This window comes from Papio anubis, chromosome 8 (genome assembly GCF_008728515.1).
Source record: "Papio anubis isolate 15944 chromosome 8, Panubis1.0, whole genome shotgun sequence".
Taxonomy (NCBI): domain Eukaryota; kingdom Metazoa; phylum Chordata; class Mammalia; order Primates; family Cercopithecidae; genus Papio; species Papio anubis.
In genome coordinates, this window is record NC_044983.1 from 22,469,694 (window position 1) to 22,481,961 (window position 12,268).

At 34.5% G+C, this 12,268-nt stretch overlaps 1 protein-coding gene across 3 annotated transcripts in view; it reads left to right on the forward strand.

The window, feature by feature from the left end:
• The window catches only part of ADAM28 (ADAM metallopeptidase domain 28), a 63,677-nt gene that overhangs the window by 22,089 nt on the left and 29,320 nt on the right, over nucleotides 1-12,268 (forward strand). For all 3 annotated transcript variants that reach the window (XM_021942144.2, XM_021942142.2, XM_021942143.2), the window contains exons 7-9: nucleotides 5,653-5,724; nucleotides 6,620-6,691; nucleotides 9,578-9,747. In XM_021942144.2, coding sequence (XP_021797836.2) covers nucleotides 5,653-5,724; nucleotides 6,620-6,691; nucleotides 9,578-9,747 — 314 coding nt within the window. The remainder of the gene's footprint in view (nucleotides 1-5,652; nucleotides 5,725-6,619; nucleotides 6,692-9,577; nucleotides 9,748-12,268) is intronic.

Here is a 12,268-nt window from a genome sequence, read left to right on the forward strand (position 1 = left end):
AAATACAAAAAAAAAAAAAAAAAACTACAGCAGATACAAATGATAAACAGAAAAGAATAAAAATGCAGCACTACAGAAAAATGACCAAATCACAAAGATAAACGAGGAAGAAATAAAAAAAAATAAACCTATAAAACAAAATGGCAGTAGTAGATCCTTTCCTATAAATAATTACTAGGAATATAAATGGATTAATTTTTCCAATCAAAAGATAAAGAGTGCCTGAATGGCTGAAAAAAGATCTAACTATATGCTGCCTCCAAGAGACACTTTTAAGCTTTAAAGACATACATTGGCTGAAAGAAAAAGAAAGAAGAACATATTCCATGCAAATGGTAACAAAATAGACAAACTCTTAGGTAGACTAAGAGAAAGAGAGAGAAAACTCAAATATATAAAATCAGAAATGAAAGTGGAGATTTTACAAAAGATGTCTCAGAAATAAAAAGATCTTAAAGGACAATATGAAAAATTATTTGTCAATAAATTTGATAGCCTAGAGAAAATAGATGAATTCCTAGAAAAATACAACCTATAAGGGTTGAATCAGAAAGAAGTAGAAAGCCTGAACAGACAAATAACAAAGAGATTGACATAGTAATTAAAAACCTTTCAACAAGGAAATCCTAGGACTAGATGACTCTAGAGCTGAAAAGTATCAGACATTCAAAGAAGAATTATTACCAATAATTTTTAAAATTTTCAAAAAAATAGAGATGGAAGGTGTACTTAATATTTTTTACAAGCCCAGCATTACCTTTATACCAAGCCAAGACATAGACACCAAAGAAAGGAAAACTACAGGCCAATAATTCTGACAAATATTGAGGTAAAAATTTTCAATAAAATATTAGCAAATCAAATTCAACAACACATCCAAAAGATTATACATCATAATCAAATTGGATTTATTCTTGGCATACTGACTTAACATACACAACTTGATCAATGTAATATATCAATCATATCAACAGACTGAAAGACAAAAAATACATGATCATATCAATTGGTGAAAAGGCATTAAACGAAGTTCAACATGCTGTCTTGATTAAAAGTTTAGGCAGTTAAATAATGGTGTGGAGTTAATGGTTCTTGATCTGAGAGTTTAGACATAGAAGAAAAGTTCCTCAACATCATAAAGGCCATTTATTTATTTATTTGTTTATATATTTTAGCAGTCAAATATGCCTTATTTTATTAACACACAATGTTACCAATTCTCTTGATTTAGGATATTTGTAAACATTCTATAGCAGCTAGTTTCCCAAAACTAAATTAAAGTTGATAGTTTATAATCAGAAAACTTTTTTACATGCCAGTTACATTTCAGAGATTTTGTCATTCTTATATTCTTCTTTCTTCATGGAAGTAAGTGCTCACTCAAATATGTGGGTCTTCTTCTGAAATTCGTTTAATATGTAACTTTTGTCCTTCGCTTAGTTGGAATTCGAGTTTTGATAAGAAAGGTGTGGTTAAGTGCACATAATCATAGGCTTTCAGCAACCACACAAATGTCGATAGTGTACAATGCAGTTGTTGATGATTAAACCATAATGAATATTTAAGAACACTTTTGCATTATTTTATTTGAAGCTGGAATGATGTGAAACTCTAAAATATGTCTCAGCCCAAGCAATAAGGTTTACCTGCCCACTCTTCTTTCTATTTTTTAAATTAAAAGCCATTTATGAAAAGCCACTGATAACATCATAACCAATCAGAAAGGAGAAATAGAAAGTCATTCTTCTGGTACCAGGCAAGGATGCCTACTTTTACCACTTCTGTTAAACATGTACCAGAAGTACTATCAAGAGTATTTAGAAAAGCAAAGGAAACAAACGTTCAATTTGGAAAGGAAGAACTAAAATTACCTCTATTTGCAGATGAAATGATTCTACCTATAGAAAACCCTAATGATTCCACTGAAAGCCCATTAACACCAATAAATAAATTCAATAAAGTTGCAGGATATAAAATCAACATACACAATCTGTGACATTTCTATCCACAAAACAACCTAGTCAAAAATGAAATCAAGAACACCGTTCCATTTATAACATAAGTAATACTTGGGAATAAATTTTACTAAGGAGGTGAAAGACCTGTACACCGAAGGCTATGAAACATTGATGAAGGAAATAGAAGAAAATGCAAATAAATGAATATTCCATGCTCATGAATTAGAAGAATATTGTTAAAATGTTCATACTACCTAAAGCAATATGTAGATTCAATGCAATCCTTATAAAAACCCCAATTACAGTATTTACAGAAATAAGAAAAAATCATAAAATTTGTATGGAACCACAAAATATTCCAAATAGTCAAAGGAATTCTGAGAAAAAAAAGACATCATACTACCTGATTTAAAGTTATGTTACAAAGATATAGTAATTGAAACAGTATAATGGCATAAAAGCAGACACCTACACCAGTGGATCAGAATCGCAAGCTCAGAAATAAATCCAAACATATACGGTCAATTAATTTTCAACAAGGGCACCAAAAAGACACACTGGGGAAAGGATAGTCTCTTCAATAAATAGTGCTGGGAAAACTGGATATCCACATGCAAAATTATGAAATCGAATCCTTTTCTTATACCATAACTAAAAATCAAATCAAAATGAGTAAGAAACCTAAATGTAATATCTTAAACCATAAGACTCCTAGAAGAAAATAGAGAGGAAAAGCTGTTTGACATTAACCTTAACAATGACTTCTTAGATATCATACCTAAAAGCTAAGGTTATAAAAGTAAAAATGTAAAATAAAAAGAGACTATATCAAATGAAAAAGCTTCTGCACAGCAAATAAAAGAAACAAAATGAAAAGGAATCTAAAAAAAGTGGGGGAATGAGTGTCAAATATATAGAGGTAGAGAATAAAACAGTGGTTACCAGGGTCTAGGTAGGGACAGGAAATGGGGAGATACAGGTCTAAGGATACCAAATAGCCAATGTGCTGGGTGAAGCAGTTGAAAGATCTAATGTACAATATGAGGACTGTTAAGGACAAACTGTAGACAAATTTAACAGAATTTAATTGAGCAAAGAATGGTTTGAGAATCCAGCAGCCCTCAGAATCAGAAGAGGTTCAGAGCAACTCCGTGCTGCTCGATGGTTGGAGAGGATTTATGGACAGAAAAATGACGTACAGAAAATGTATTAAGGTACAGAAACAGCTGCATTGGTTACAACTTGGTGTTTGCCTTATTTGAACATGGTTTGAAGAGTTGGCCACCTTTGATTGGCCAGAACTTGGTGAAACTCCTAGCTATATGTTGCTGTGAATATCGACTCCTGGGTTTGCTTGTACAGGCCTCTTATCCCTCTGTCTCCATTCCTTGGGTAACTATGTGGAAAGAGCCTTGCTTTCGAGACATTTTATCGTTTTGACTTTCCTCTACCTCAGGAGTGCTATTCCTTCTCATTTCCTTTCTGTCACCCTTGCTCTGATTGACTGGTAAATATTAGAGAACCTCACATAACTCAATCCTGGATCTTTTTCTTTATCTACACATTCTTCCTAGGTAATCTCACCCTGTCCTGTGCCTTATTTAAATAGGAACTGTGCACCAATGGCCATCAGATGTGTATCTCTAGCCTCTGCCCCTCTCCTAAAGGCCAGACTGTTATAATTATCTTTTTAATATATCTACTCAAACATCTGATATCACAAACCTAAAATATGTCCCGAAAAGAACTACCAATTTCTAAACCACAAACAAAACCGACTCCTCTCTTTTTCTCCCCATTTTATTTAACACTACCACCACTCATCATTTGTTCAAGTTTGGATCTAGAAATTATCCTTGATTCTCTTTTTCTTCATCCCTCCTTACACGGTATCCACAAGCAAGTGCCTCCAACATATTTCAGATCTTTTACTTTGCTCCCTTTTCTGACTATGCCAAGGTACCATCTCATAATAACCATGACAACAGCCTCTGCCTGACCTGCCCATCCCAGTTCAGCAGAATCCACACTCCACACAATCAATCCAGTGCTATTTTTATTGTAAATCACATCACATCCCTTTTCTGTTCAAAGCCCTCTGATGTCTTCCCATAGCATTTAGTATAAAAGTCACACAACTGACCACGGGTCACAAAACCCTGTATGATTGTCGTCACATCAACCTCTCTGGTCTCTTCCTAGTCTTTACTCCCCATCTCTCGGTGACCTGCCCCATTATGTTATACAAAACACAAGCATTTTTTTCCTATGCTGTAAATATGCCAATACTTTTCACCTTAGAGTCTATTTACTATTTTTTTTTTCTCTGCTGGAATTGTCTTCCAATTTATCTTTCCTTGCCTGGCTTCTCATTTTCCTTAACACATCTGCTAGACGACCAGCTCTTTAGATAATTTCACCTATTCTGAAATAACTACCTAGTAACTCAGTATCACATGCCCACTTTAATCCTCCACATAGCACTGGCCACCATCTGATATGTTTATGTTTGTCTCTTGTAAGCTTTATCAGCAGATAGACCATGTTGATTTCACTACTGCATTTGCAGTTCCCAGAGCACTCTCAGTGTATTGTAAGTGCTAATAAATATTTTGTTCCCATGGAGGGCAGGAAGTAAGTACATGTCTCATGTCTCATTAGATAACATCTAAAAGTCTATCTTCAGGAATTTGTTCTTTGTAATTGAACTTTAGTTACCTACTAAAAGACGTGCACTTCCAGAAATGCAATCTAATAAACTTCGGTGAGCTATTATTTAGTAGGAATAATCTATTGGTCGCTTTTCAATGAGACAATCCACTATGTAACTTTTCTTTTCTTTTTCTTTCTTTTTTTTTTTTTTTGAGATAGAGTCTCACTCTATCGCCCAGGCTGGAGTGCAGTGGTGTGATCTTGGCTCACTGCAAGCTCCGTCTCCCCAGTTCACACCATTCTCCTGCCTTAGCCTCCCAAGTAGCTGGGACTACAGGTGCCCGTCACCACACCCGACTAATTTTTTGTATTTTTAGTAGAGACGGAGTTTCACCGTGTTAGCCAGGATGGTCTTGATCTGACCTCGTGATCCACCCGCCTCGGCCTCCCAAAGTGCTGGGATTACAGGCGTGAGCCACCAGGCCTAGCCTTTTTTTTTTTTTGAGATAGAGAGAGAACAGAACATTGGTAAGTTTGAAACATGGGAAGGAGAGAAGAGAACAAAGTAGACTAGAAACAATGGTGTCTCTGCATTGCACCATTGATAAAGGAGCAGGTATTTCACCAGGATATGAATTAAAGGCTACAAAACAAAACAAAACAAAACAAAACTAACTAAAAACACTAGGAGAATGCCGAAGGCAAAGTTCCTCTGTTTTGTGTCAGGATGCTGAAGAAGTCTACTGTTCAAAACAACAGAAAGACTTTGGTTTTATTTCTAGCTTCCCTACTAGTAACATAATTTAGACCCCTTGATAAAATGAAGAAGTCAGACCAGAATATTACTGGGGTCCCTTCACCTCCAAATTTATGAGCCTTGTTGGTAGATAATCCTGCCTGTTGAATTGGTGTTAAAATGCTAATATTGTCTGCCTTTACTCCAGATATAAACCAACTGCTTATAAAATTACAGATATCAAATAATATAAGAACTTTTGCAGAAAAAGATGTTTTATCAGTAATTCTCCTCTTTATATTTCAGAAATTGAATGATGGGAAGGTTCAGAAACATGAGAAATACATAGAATATTATTTGGTCCTGGATAATGGTGAGGTAATTGTATGAGATAAATGTGCTGTCTTCCAAAACTCCCATTCATATATATTTATTTATTATGTGAGACATTAAATATCTAGATGAGACTTAAAGAATCATGCATATAAGCTATGGTTACATACTTTTCTAAAACTATGAAATTTGACATTTGTAATTAAGTTGATATGATTTCTTCTTTTCAGAGCTATCAAGGCAATTGATACGATACGCATAAATTGTTGGGACTTATAATACTATTTTCTTATTGACTTAAGAGCACCCAACTAGGTTTCCAATTATATTCTTCTGTTATTTTGTCTTTTGTTGTTAAATCATTTGTAAGTTAAAATTTATTCTCATTAGGGAGTCAATATAAAAGCTTACTTGGTCACAATGAAAGCTTAGTGAATGGAATCCTCTGAAAAGGCAAATCTTTGGTGACAGTCACTGTTTATCTTCTACTGTAAGACTGCATTTTCATATACTGGGTTTTCTAAATTTAAAATGCACATGTGTATGAAAATATAAGTCAACTATTAGCTCAGACCCTAAGCTTTGGCCTTACTTATTGTGCTTAATTCATGTACTGTTCATATACATATCTCTTAAATTAATAAGGTATTCCTTTTGCTAATTCTGCACAGCTTAGAAAACTATAGAATTTAAGTGAAAATACATTTGGAATAATTCTTTAGAGCTTTATACTGAGCTAGTTCTTCAGAAGAGAAAACATCATATTCACTCCCAAAGTGCTTTAATGTAGCTAGATGAATAGGAATTTGATTCTAACTAACTCTAATAACGAATTTTAATTGAAATCAATAATAAGTAATATAAGAGAAGATACCTTTTTAACCTTCCAAGTATATTAATTTTTATCAATGCCCATATTCTTTCTTAATTTTTCTTTTAGTTTAAAAAGTACAATGAGAATCAAGATGAGATCAGAAAGAGGGTGTTTGAGATGGCTAATTATGTCAACATGGTAAGACATATTTTATTACCTGTAGTTTTAAACAGTTTGCTGGGAGATGTCTTTGGGTTTTTCAGTGAACGCACCTGAAGCAGGGAAGCCAAGTCAAGACACTTGAGACCAGTGTGGCTGACTGGCTCCCAAAGGATGACCACGACTTTTGCTACACAGGTGAACATGAATATTAATACCACAAACCAACACTTTTCTTATTTACCTGCCGCACTATTCTCAGGTATAAGACATAAAAACTGGTTTTACATGGGTGCATTGTGTTTTCCAAAAATCCACTAAGAAAATGCTGAAGACCAAATCTCAACAGAAAGCTGATCCAGAGGGGAAAAATAATTTTTAAAATGCAAAGCACTGTCACAGTAGCATATTTCATAAACAATTATCTCATGTAATCCCCAGAACAATCCTAAATGTTACTAAAGCCTAATATATAGCTAAGGAATCATATTCTCAGAAACAAAGTAACTCACCTAAGATCACGAAGTGAGAAAAGGATACCATGAGGTTTGAATATAGATTTGTCAGATTTCCAAACCCATTTGAGTCATACGACTGTTGACTGTGTTCTTTAGACATGATGGAGTTATCTAATTTCCAAAATATTTTAAAAATGATTTTACAACCTTTAAGTACTAATTCTTAGTTTTCTGTTTGTTGGATATATAGTTGGCATACTTATTTTGAAATTAATGAGTCTTTGTGGTATTCTATAAATGCTCTAAAGATAATTTTTTGTTGTACAATATAATGCTGTAATATACTTATTTTGATATGCATATACATAGTGAAGTGATTACCACAGTCAATATATATGAAATAAAAGAAGTAATAAATTTCCTTCTTACACTGATGGGAATGATTTGTGGAGGGCTAAACATTGATAATGCAGGAAAGACAGAAGAATTGTTGGAATAATCTTGATGGGGGCAGAAATAAGAGATTTAGTACGTATGTGGAGAAACTGGTCTTAGACTCAGAGCTTGTTCATTTATATAGTAGATGGGGAGGCGCAGAATGTTTGGACAAGAAAAGGGGGGGGGAGGGTAGGCCAACGCTGGGAGCTTGCGGACGTTCTCTTCAGATTGCTCTTATACTCTCAGTGAATGTGGAAGCAAGGACAACTGTGAAAGTCAGATTTAAAGGAAATGTTAGAATTACCAAGAAAAGAAGTATAAAAAAAGTGTGCAGAAAGCTGCGTGTGAATGGAATTTGGAAATACAGCAGTTTTGCTGGAAAGCATTAAGGACTACTTGAGGTTGGTAGTCACAGCTTTAAAGTGAGAGCAATCAGGGTCAGGTGCAGTGGCTCATGCCTGTAATCCCAGAGCTTTGGGAGGCTGAGGTGGGTGGATCACGAGGTCAGGAGATCGAGATCATCATGGCTAACATGGTGAAACCCTGTCTCTACTAAAAAAAAAAAAAAAAAAAAAAAAAATTAGCCGGGCGTGGTGGTGGGTACCTGTAGTCCCAGCTACTCGGGAGGTTGAGGCAGGAGAATGGCATGAACCCGGGAGGCAGAGCTTGCAGTGAGCCAAGATTGCACCACTGCACTCCAGCCTAGGGGACAGAGCAAGACTCCGTCTTAAAAAAAAAAAAAAAAAAAAAAAAAAAAAAGGAGAGCAATCAGAACAATGTGTTTTCCCCTGGTTCAAGGGCAGAAGGAGGAGAGGTTTAGAGGCAAGTTGCTTTAACCAGGATTGGAGTTTTGTCAGGTGAGTAAAATTAAGCAAGAAAGGAATAAGGAAGTTAAGGAAGTTGAGGGAATAATCAAGTGAAGGATGATAACATGGCTGGATTTTAACTTCACTCTCAGTAACTGCATTCCTTAATGCTTTTCTTGTTTTCCAACCTACCTTTTTTAAAGAAGTATTTAAGTTTCTTAGCAGAAAGTTGCTGGTGAGAATGTCACTGTGCACTTTTAGAAACTATAGTAGTAATTTAAGCTTTTATCTTTAGAGTGAGCATATTGTCTCATAAGCTTAACTCATTATTTCTAAAGTTTATCCCATATGCTTTGTGGATTATTTGGTTAAATTCATGTTTAAGATTAGAGGACCATTGTGTCATTCTGAAAATACATAAAATGGGTGGCTCAAAAATGACAGCAATTTATAGCTCACAGTTCTGGGGGCTAGGAAGTCCAAATCAAGTTCCATCAAGATTTGGTTTCTGGTGAAGATTGTCTTCCTGGCTTGGAGACAGCTGCCTTCTCACTGTGCCTTTATATGGTGGAAGGGACAAAGCAATTCTCTGGGGATCTCTTTTTTAAGGGCACTAATCTCATTCATGAGGGCTCCACTCTCGTAACCTAATCACCTCCCAAAGGCCCCACCTCCTAACATACCATCACCTTGGGGGTTAGGATTTCAACACATGAATTTTGGGGGACACAAACATTCAAACTATAGCAACTACTTAGCTTATTGTAAATGCATTGATGTACATTTGATCATGTTGTGTTACTACTTTAATGCCTAAACCGGCACTGAGCAAACTTTGCTAATTCTGAAATATTCTCACTCTGAGAACACTGAAAAACATATAGGCAATTGAAGCCATAGTAATGGGCCACTAACACAAAATTGTAGTATTTCTTAAGAGCACAAACAAGAATATTTTGTCTTAACAGGGCCTTTTCTACACCACCCCACCCCCCCAAAAAAAGAAATTTACAGACCTGAACTATCTTAGGGTATCTGTCTTTTGTTTTGAATGGGAGTTTTAGTGTCTACAAAATAGTCAATACATTGTTTCACAAATGTGCTTGGAAATAAGGTTTTTATACTGCTGTGATGAATGTTTAAAAATACAAAATACATTGAAAATGTTTAATATGATATCACCATTATAAGTAATTGCTTTGCCATTTATTTTCTTTGGACAGCTTTATAAAAAACTCAATACTCATGTGGCCTTAGTTGGTATGGAAATCTGGACTGACGAGGATAAGATAAAGATAACCCCAAATGCAAGCTTCACCTTGGAAAATTTTTCTAAATGGAGGGGGAGTGTTCTCCCAAGAAGAAAGCGTCATGATATTGCTCAGTTAATCACGTATGTACAGATTTTCCCCCATTGCACACTATGTGGTATTTGGTGGACGCTTTTCTGAACCTTGGCAAAGTGAGGTGTACACATAGGGGAGTAGACATTTATAGAGCACTTACTTGGATTATATGTCAAATATGCTCTTATTTTGGATGCAAGTATTTTCTTTTTTCAAAAAAAAAAGCAATGATTCATAAAAAGTTTGTTTTTATTGGGTATACAGGAAGAAAAGACAAGTTTATATAATGGAAAGATAGTTTTTGATTCAGTGTTTAATTAAAGAACTGATTGGCTTTAGGCTCAAGTTAGAAGAAACCTCTAAGATATTATTAGAAGAAAAAATAAGTATTATATTCTAACCCCACATCTTCACTCATTTATTTCCTGCTGAAATATCCAGTTAACAACACTAGGGGAAATAAATCTAATGGCTATAAATTATATGAGACTGGAGGGTGTGCCTCAAAACGGTCAAGAAAATGCTGCTGGTAGCTGGATAATATTTATTTGAAATCAGATAGAAGGAAGCAGTAAGGATTGACTTGAAGTTACTGGAGAGTCTATTATCTAAGAAAACCATGAATTTCATGGGAAATCAGTGAACTATGTCCACGAGAATTAGTTAATATTCCTGTGCTGGTCATCTGTTACTGCATGACAAACGAGCTTGACTTTCTGGGCTTGAAATAAGGCTTCTTCACTTACATAATTGGCATGTGGGCTCATTTGGCTGGAACAGTGAGTCTAGTTGGTCATGTTTCTGTCTATATCCCCTTTCATGTGCCCAGCTTGAGCTTCCCTTCAATATGGCTATCTTAGAGTAGGTGGACTTCTTACTAGGTGTCTAGTTTTTCTCAGACTAAGCATTTCAAGAGGCACAAGATAATGCATCAAGGTTTTTTATGACCTAACTACAAAAGTCACAGGGTGTCATTACTGGTATATTATCTTAATCAAGGGTAAGTTGTAGGGCCAATCCAGATTCAAGGGGAAGGCACTACTCAGGCTGAGAATACTGCAAGGCTGGTTCATTGGGGGGTCACCTTTGGGAAGTAGCCTACACAATTTCTTAATTTGGAAAGGTGAGTTTTAGACTCAAGAGCCCATTCTTTGTGGAGGGGTTTAGTGATTTTCCAAGGTCTCATAGCTGGTAAGTAATAAGGAAGCCAGACAAATTGCTGAATACTCCATCACTGTACAGTAATAGTGTAGAAGCTTAAAAATAATAGACGAGATGATAAATGTATAGGTAAAAATAAATGATGATACAATGTCAAGAATCAGAAAAAAATGAAAACAGAAAGGAAATATTTGTTCTTCCAGTTATGCAATTAATGTCTTACCATTTACCAAACAAATTAACAAAAGATACCTATACTTAGGTATAAGTAGGTTAAAAAATTAGAGTCCAAATATACTCGGTTCACTTAAAAGATAAACCAAAATATTTAACTCCAAAATGAAGGAAATGTTTTTGCAAATGAGCAAGTGGGGAGAACTGAAACCACAGAAATGTAGAATGAAGTATAAATAACTTTGTGATATAATTTTAAAAGAGATTATAGGTATCATAAACCTTTTAAGTATGTATAATGTAAAATATATTTTTAAAATAAATATCTGAAATCAGATTAAATGGATAAAATCTGCAGGGAATGGAAAATTGAGAAGTTTTCTCATTTATTTTACACAGCAGAATCGATACTCTCTATTTTTAATATTCTTTTATGGAAAATACAGGTTCAATTTCCCATGTAAATGCATCTACTAAGGTAATTAAAAACTTGATGCAAATTTGGCAAATTTCCAGAGACAATTAAGGGCCAGGATCTTGTACAGATAGAAAAAAAAAAAAAACTAAAAGGAACGAGTATGAAATTATTGAAGATTTATAGAAAAATTAAAAGGAACCAAAAAAGCAAAATTAAAATTACTAAAGGGTGCTGACGAGTTGATGGGTGCAGCACACCAACATGGCACAAGTATACATATGTAAAAACCTGCATGTTATGCACATGTACCCTAGAACTTAAAGTATAATAATTAAAAAATTGTAAAAAAAGAAAAAACATATTATCTATGTAAGTGCAAATGATTCAAACCCCTCTCTAGTATAAAAATTATTTGAATAATATAAATGATCACTAATACAAATGCTTTCAAAATGGGTCCAATCCATAAACCTACTGTACTGAAACAGTGCTAATGTAAAACAAAAGTATGTGATATAAAAATATGAGTAAAATATAAATAAAAACAAAGCCTGTGTGGTAATGCTAATATCAAAACAAGATATATATGGAGAAATACTTATTAGGACCAAAAACAGCCTTTCTTTTTCTTCACAAGGGATACATATCACAATGAAAAGTGTTATAATCAGAAATGATAGAAAATATTCAACATAATTCTATCTTGGTGTTTGGATTTTAAGTGACACAAAAGCCATTCTACAGAAAAATGCCTTATGCAAATTCAAAAGCTGAAGAAAACATTGAGTGATGGTTCACAGTGAGTTTTTCTGGTA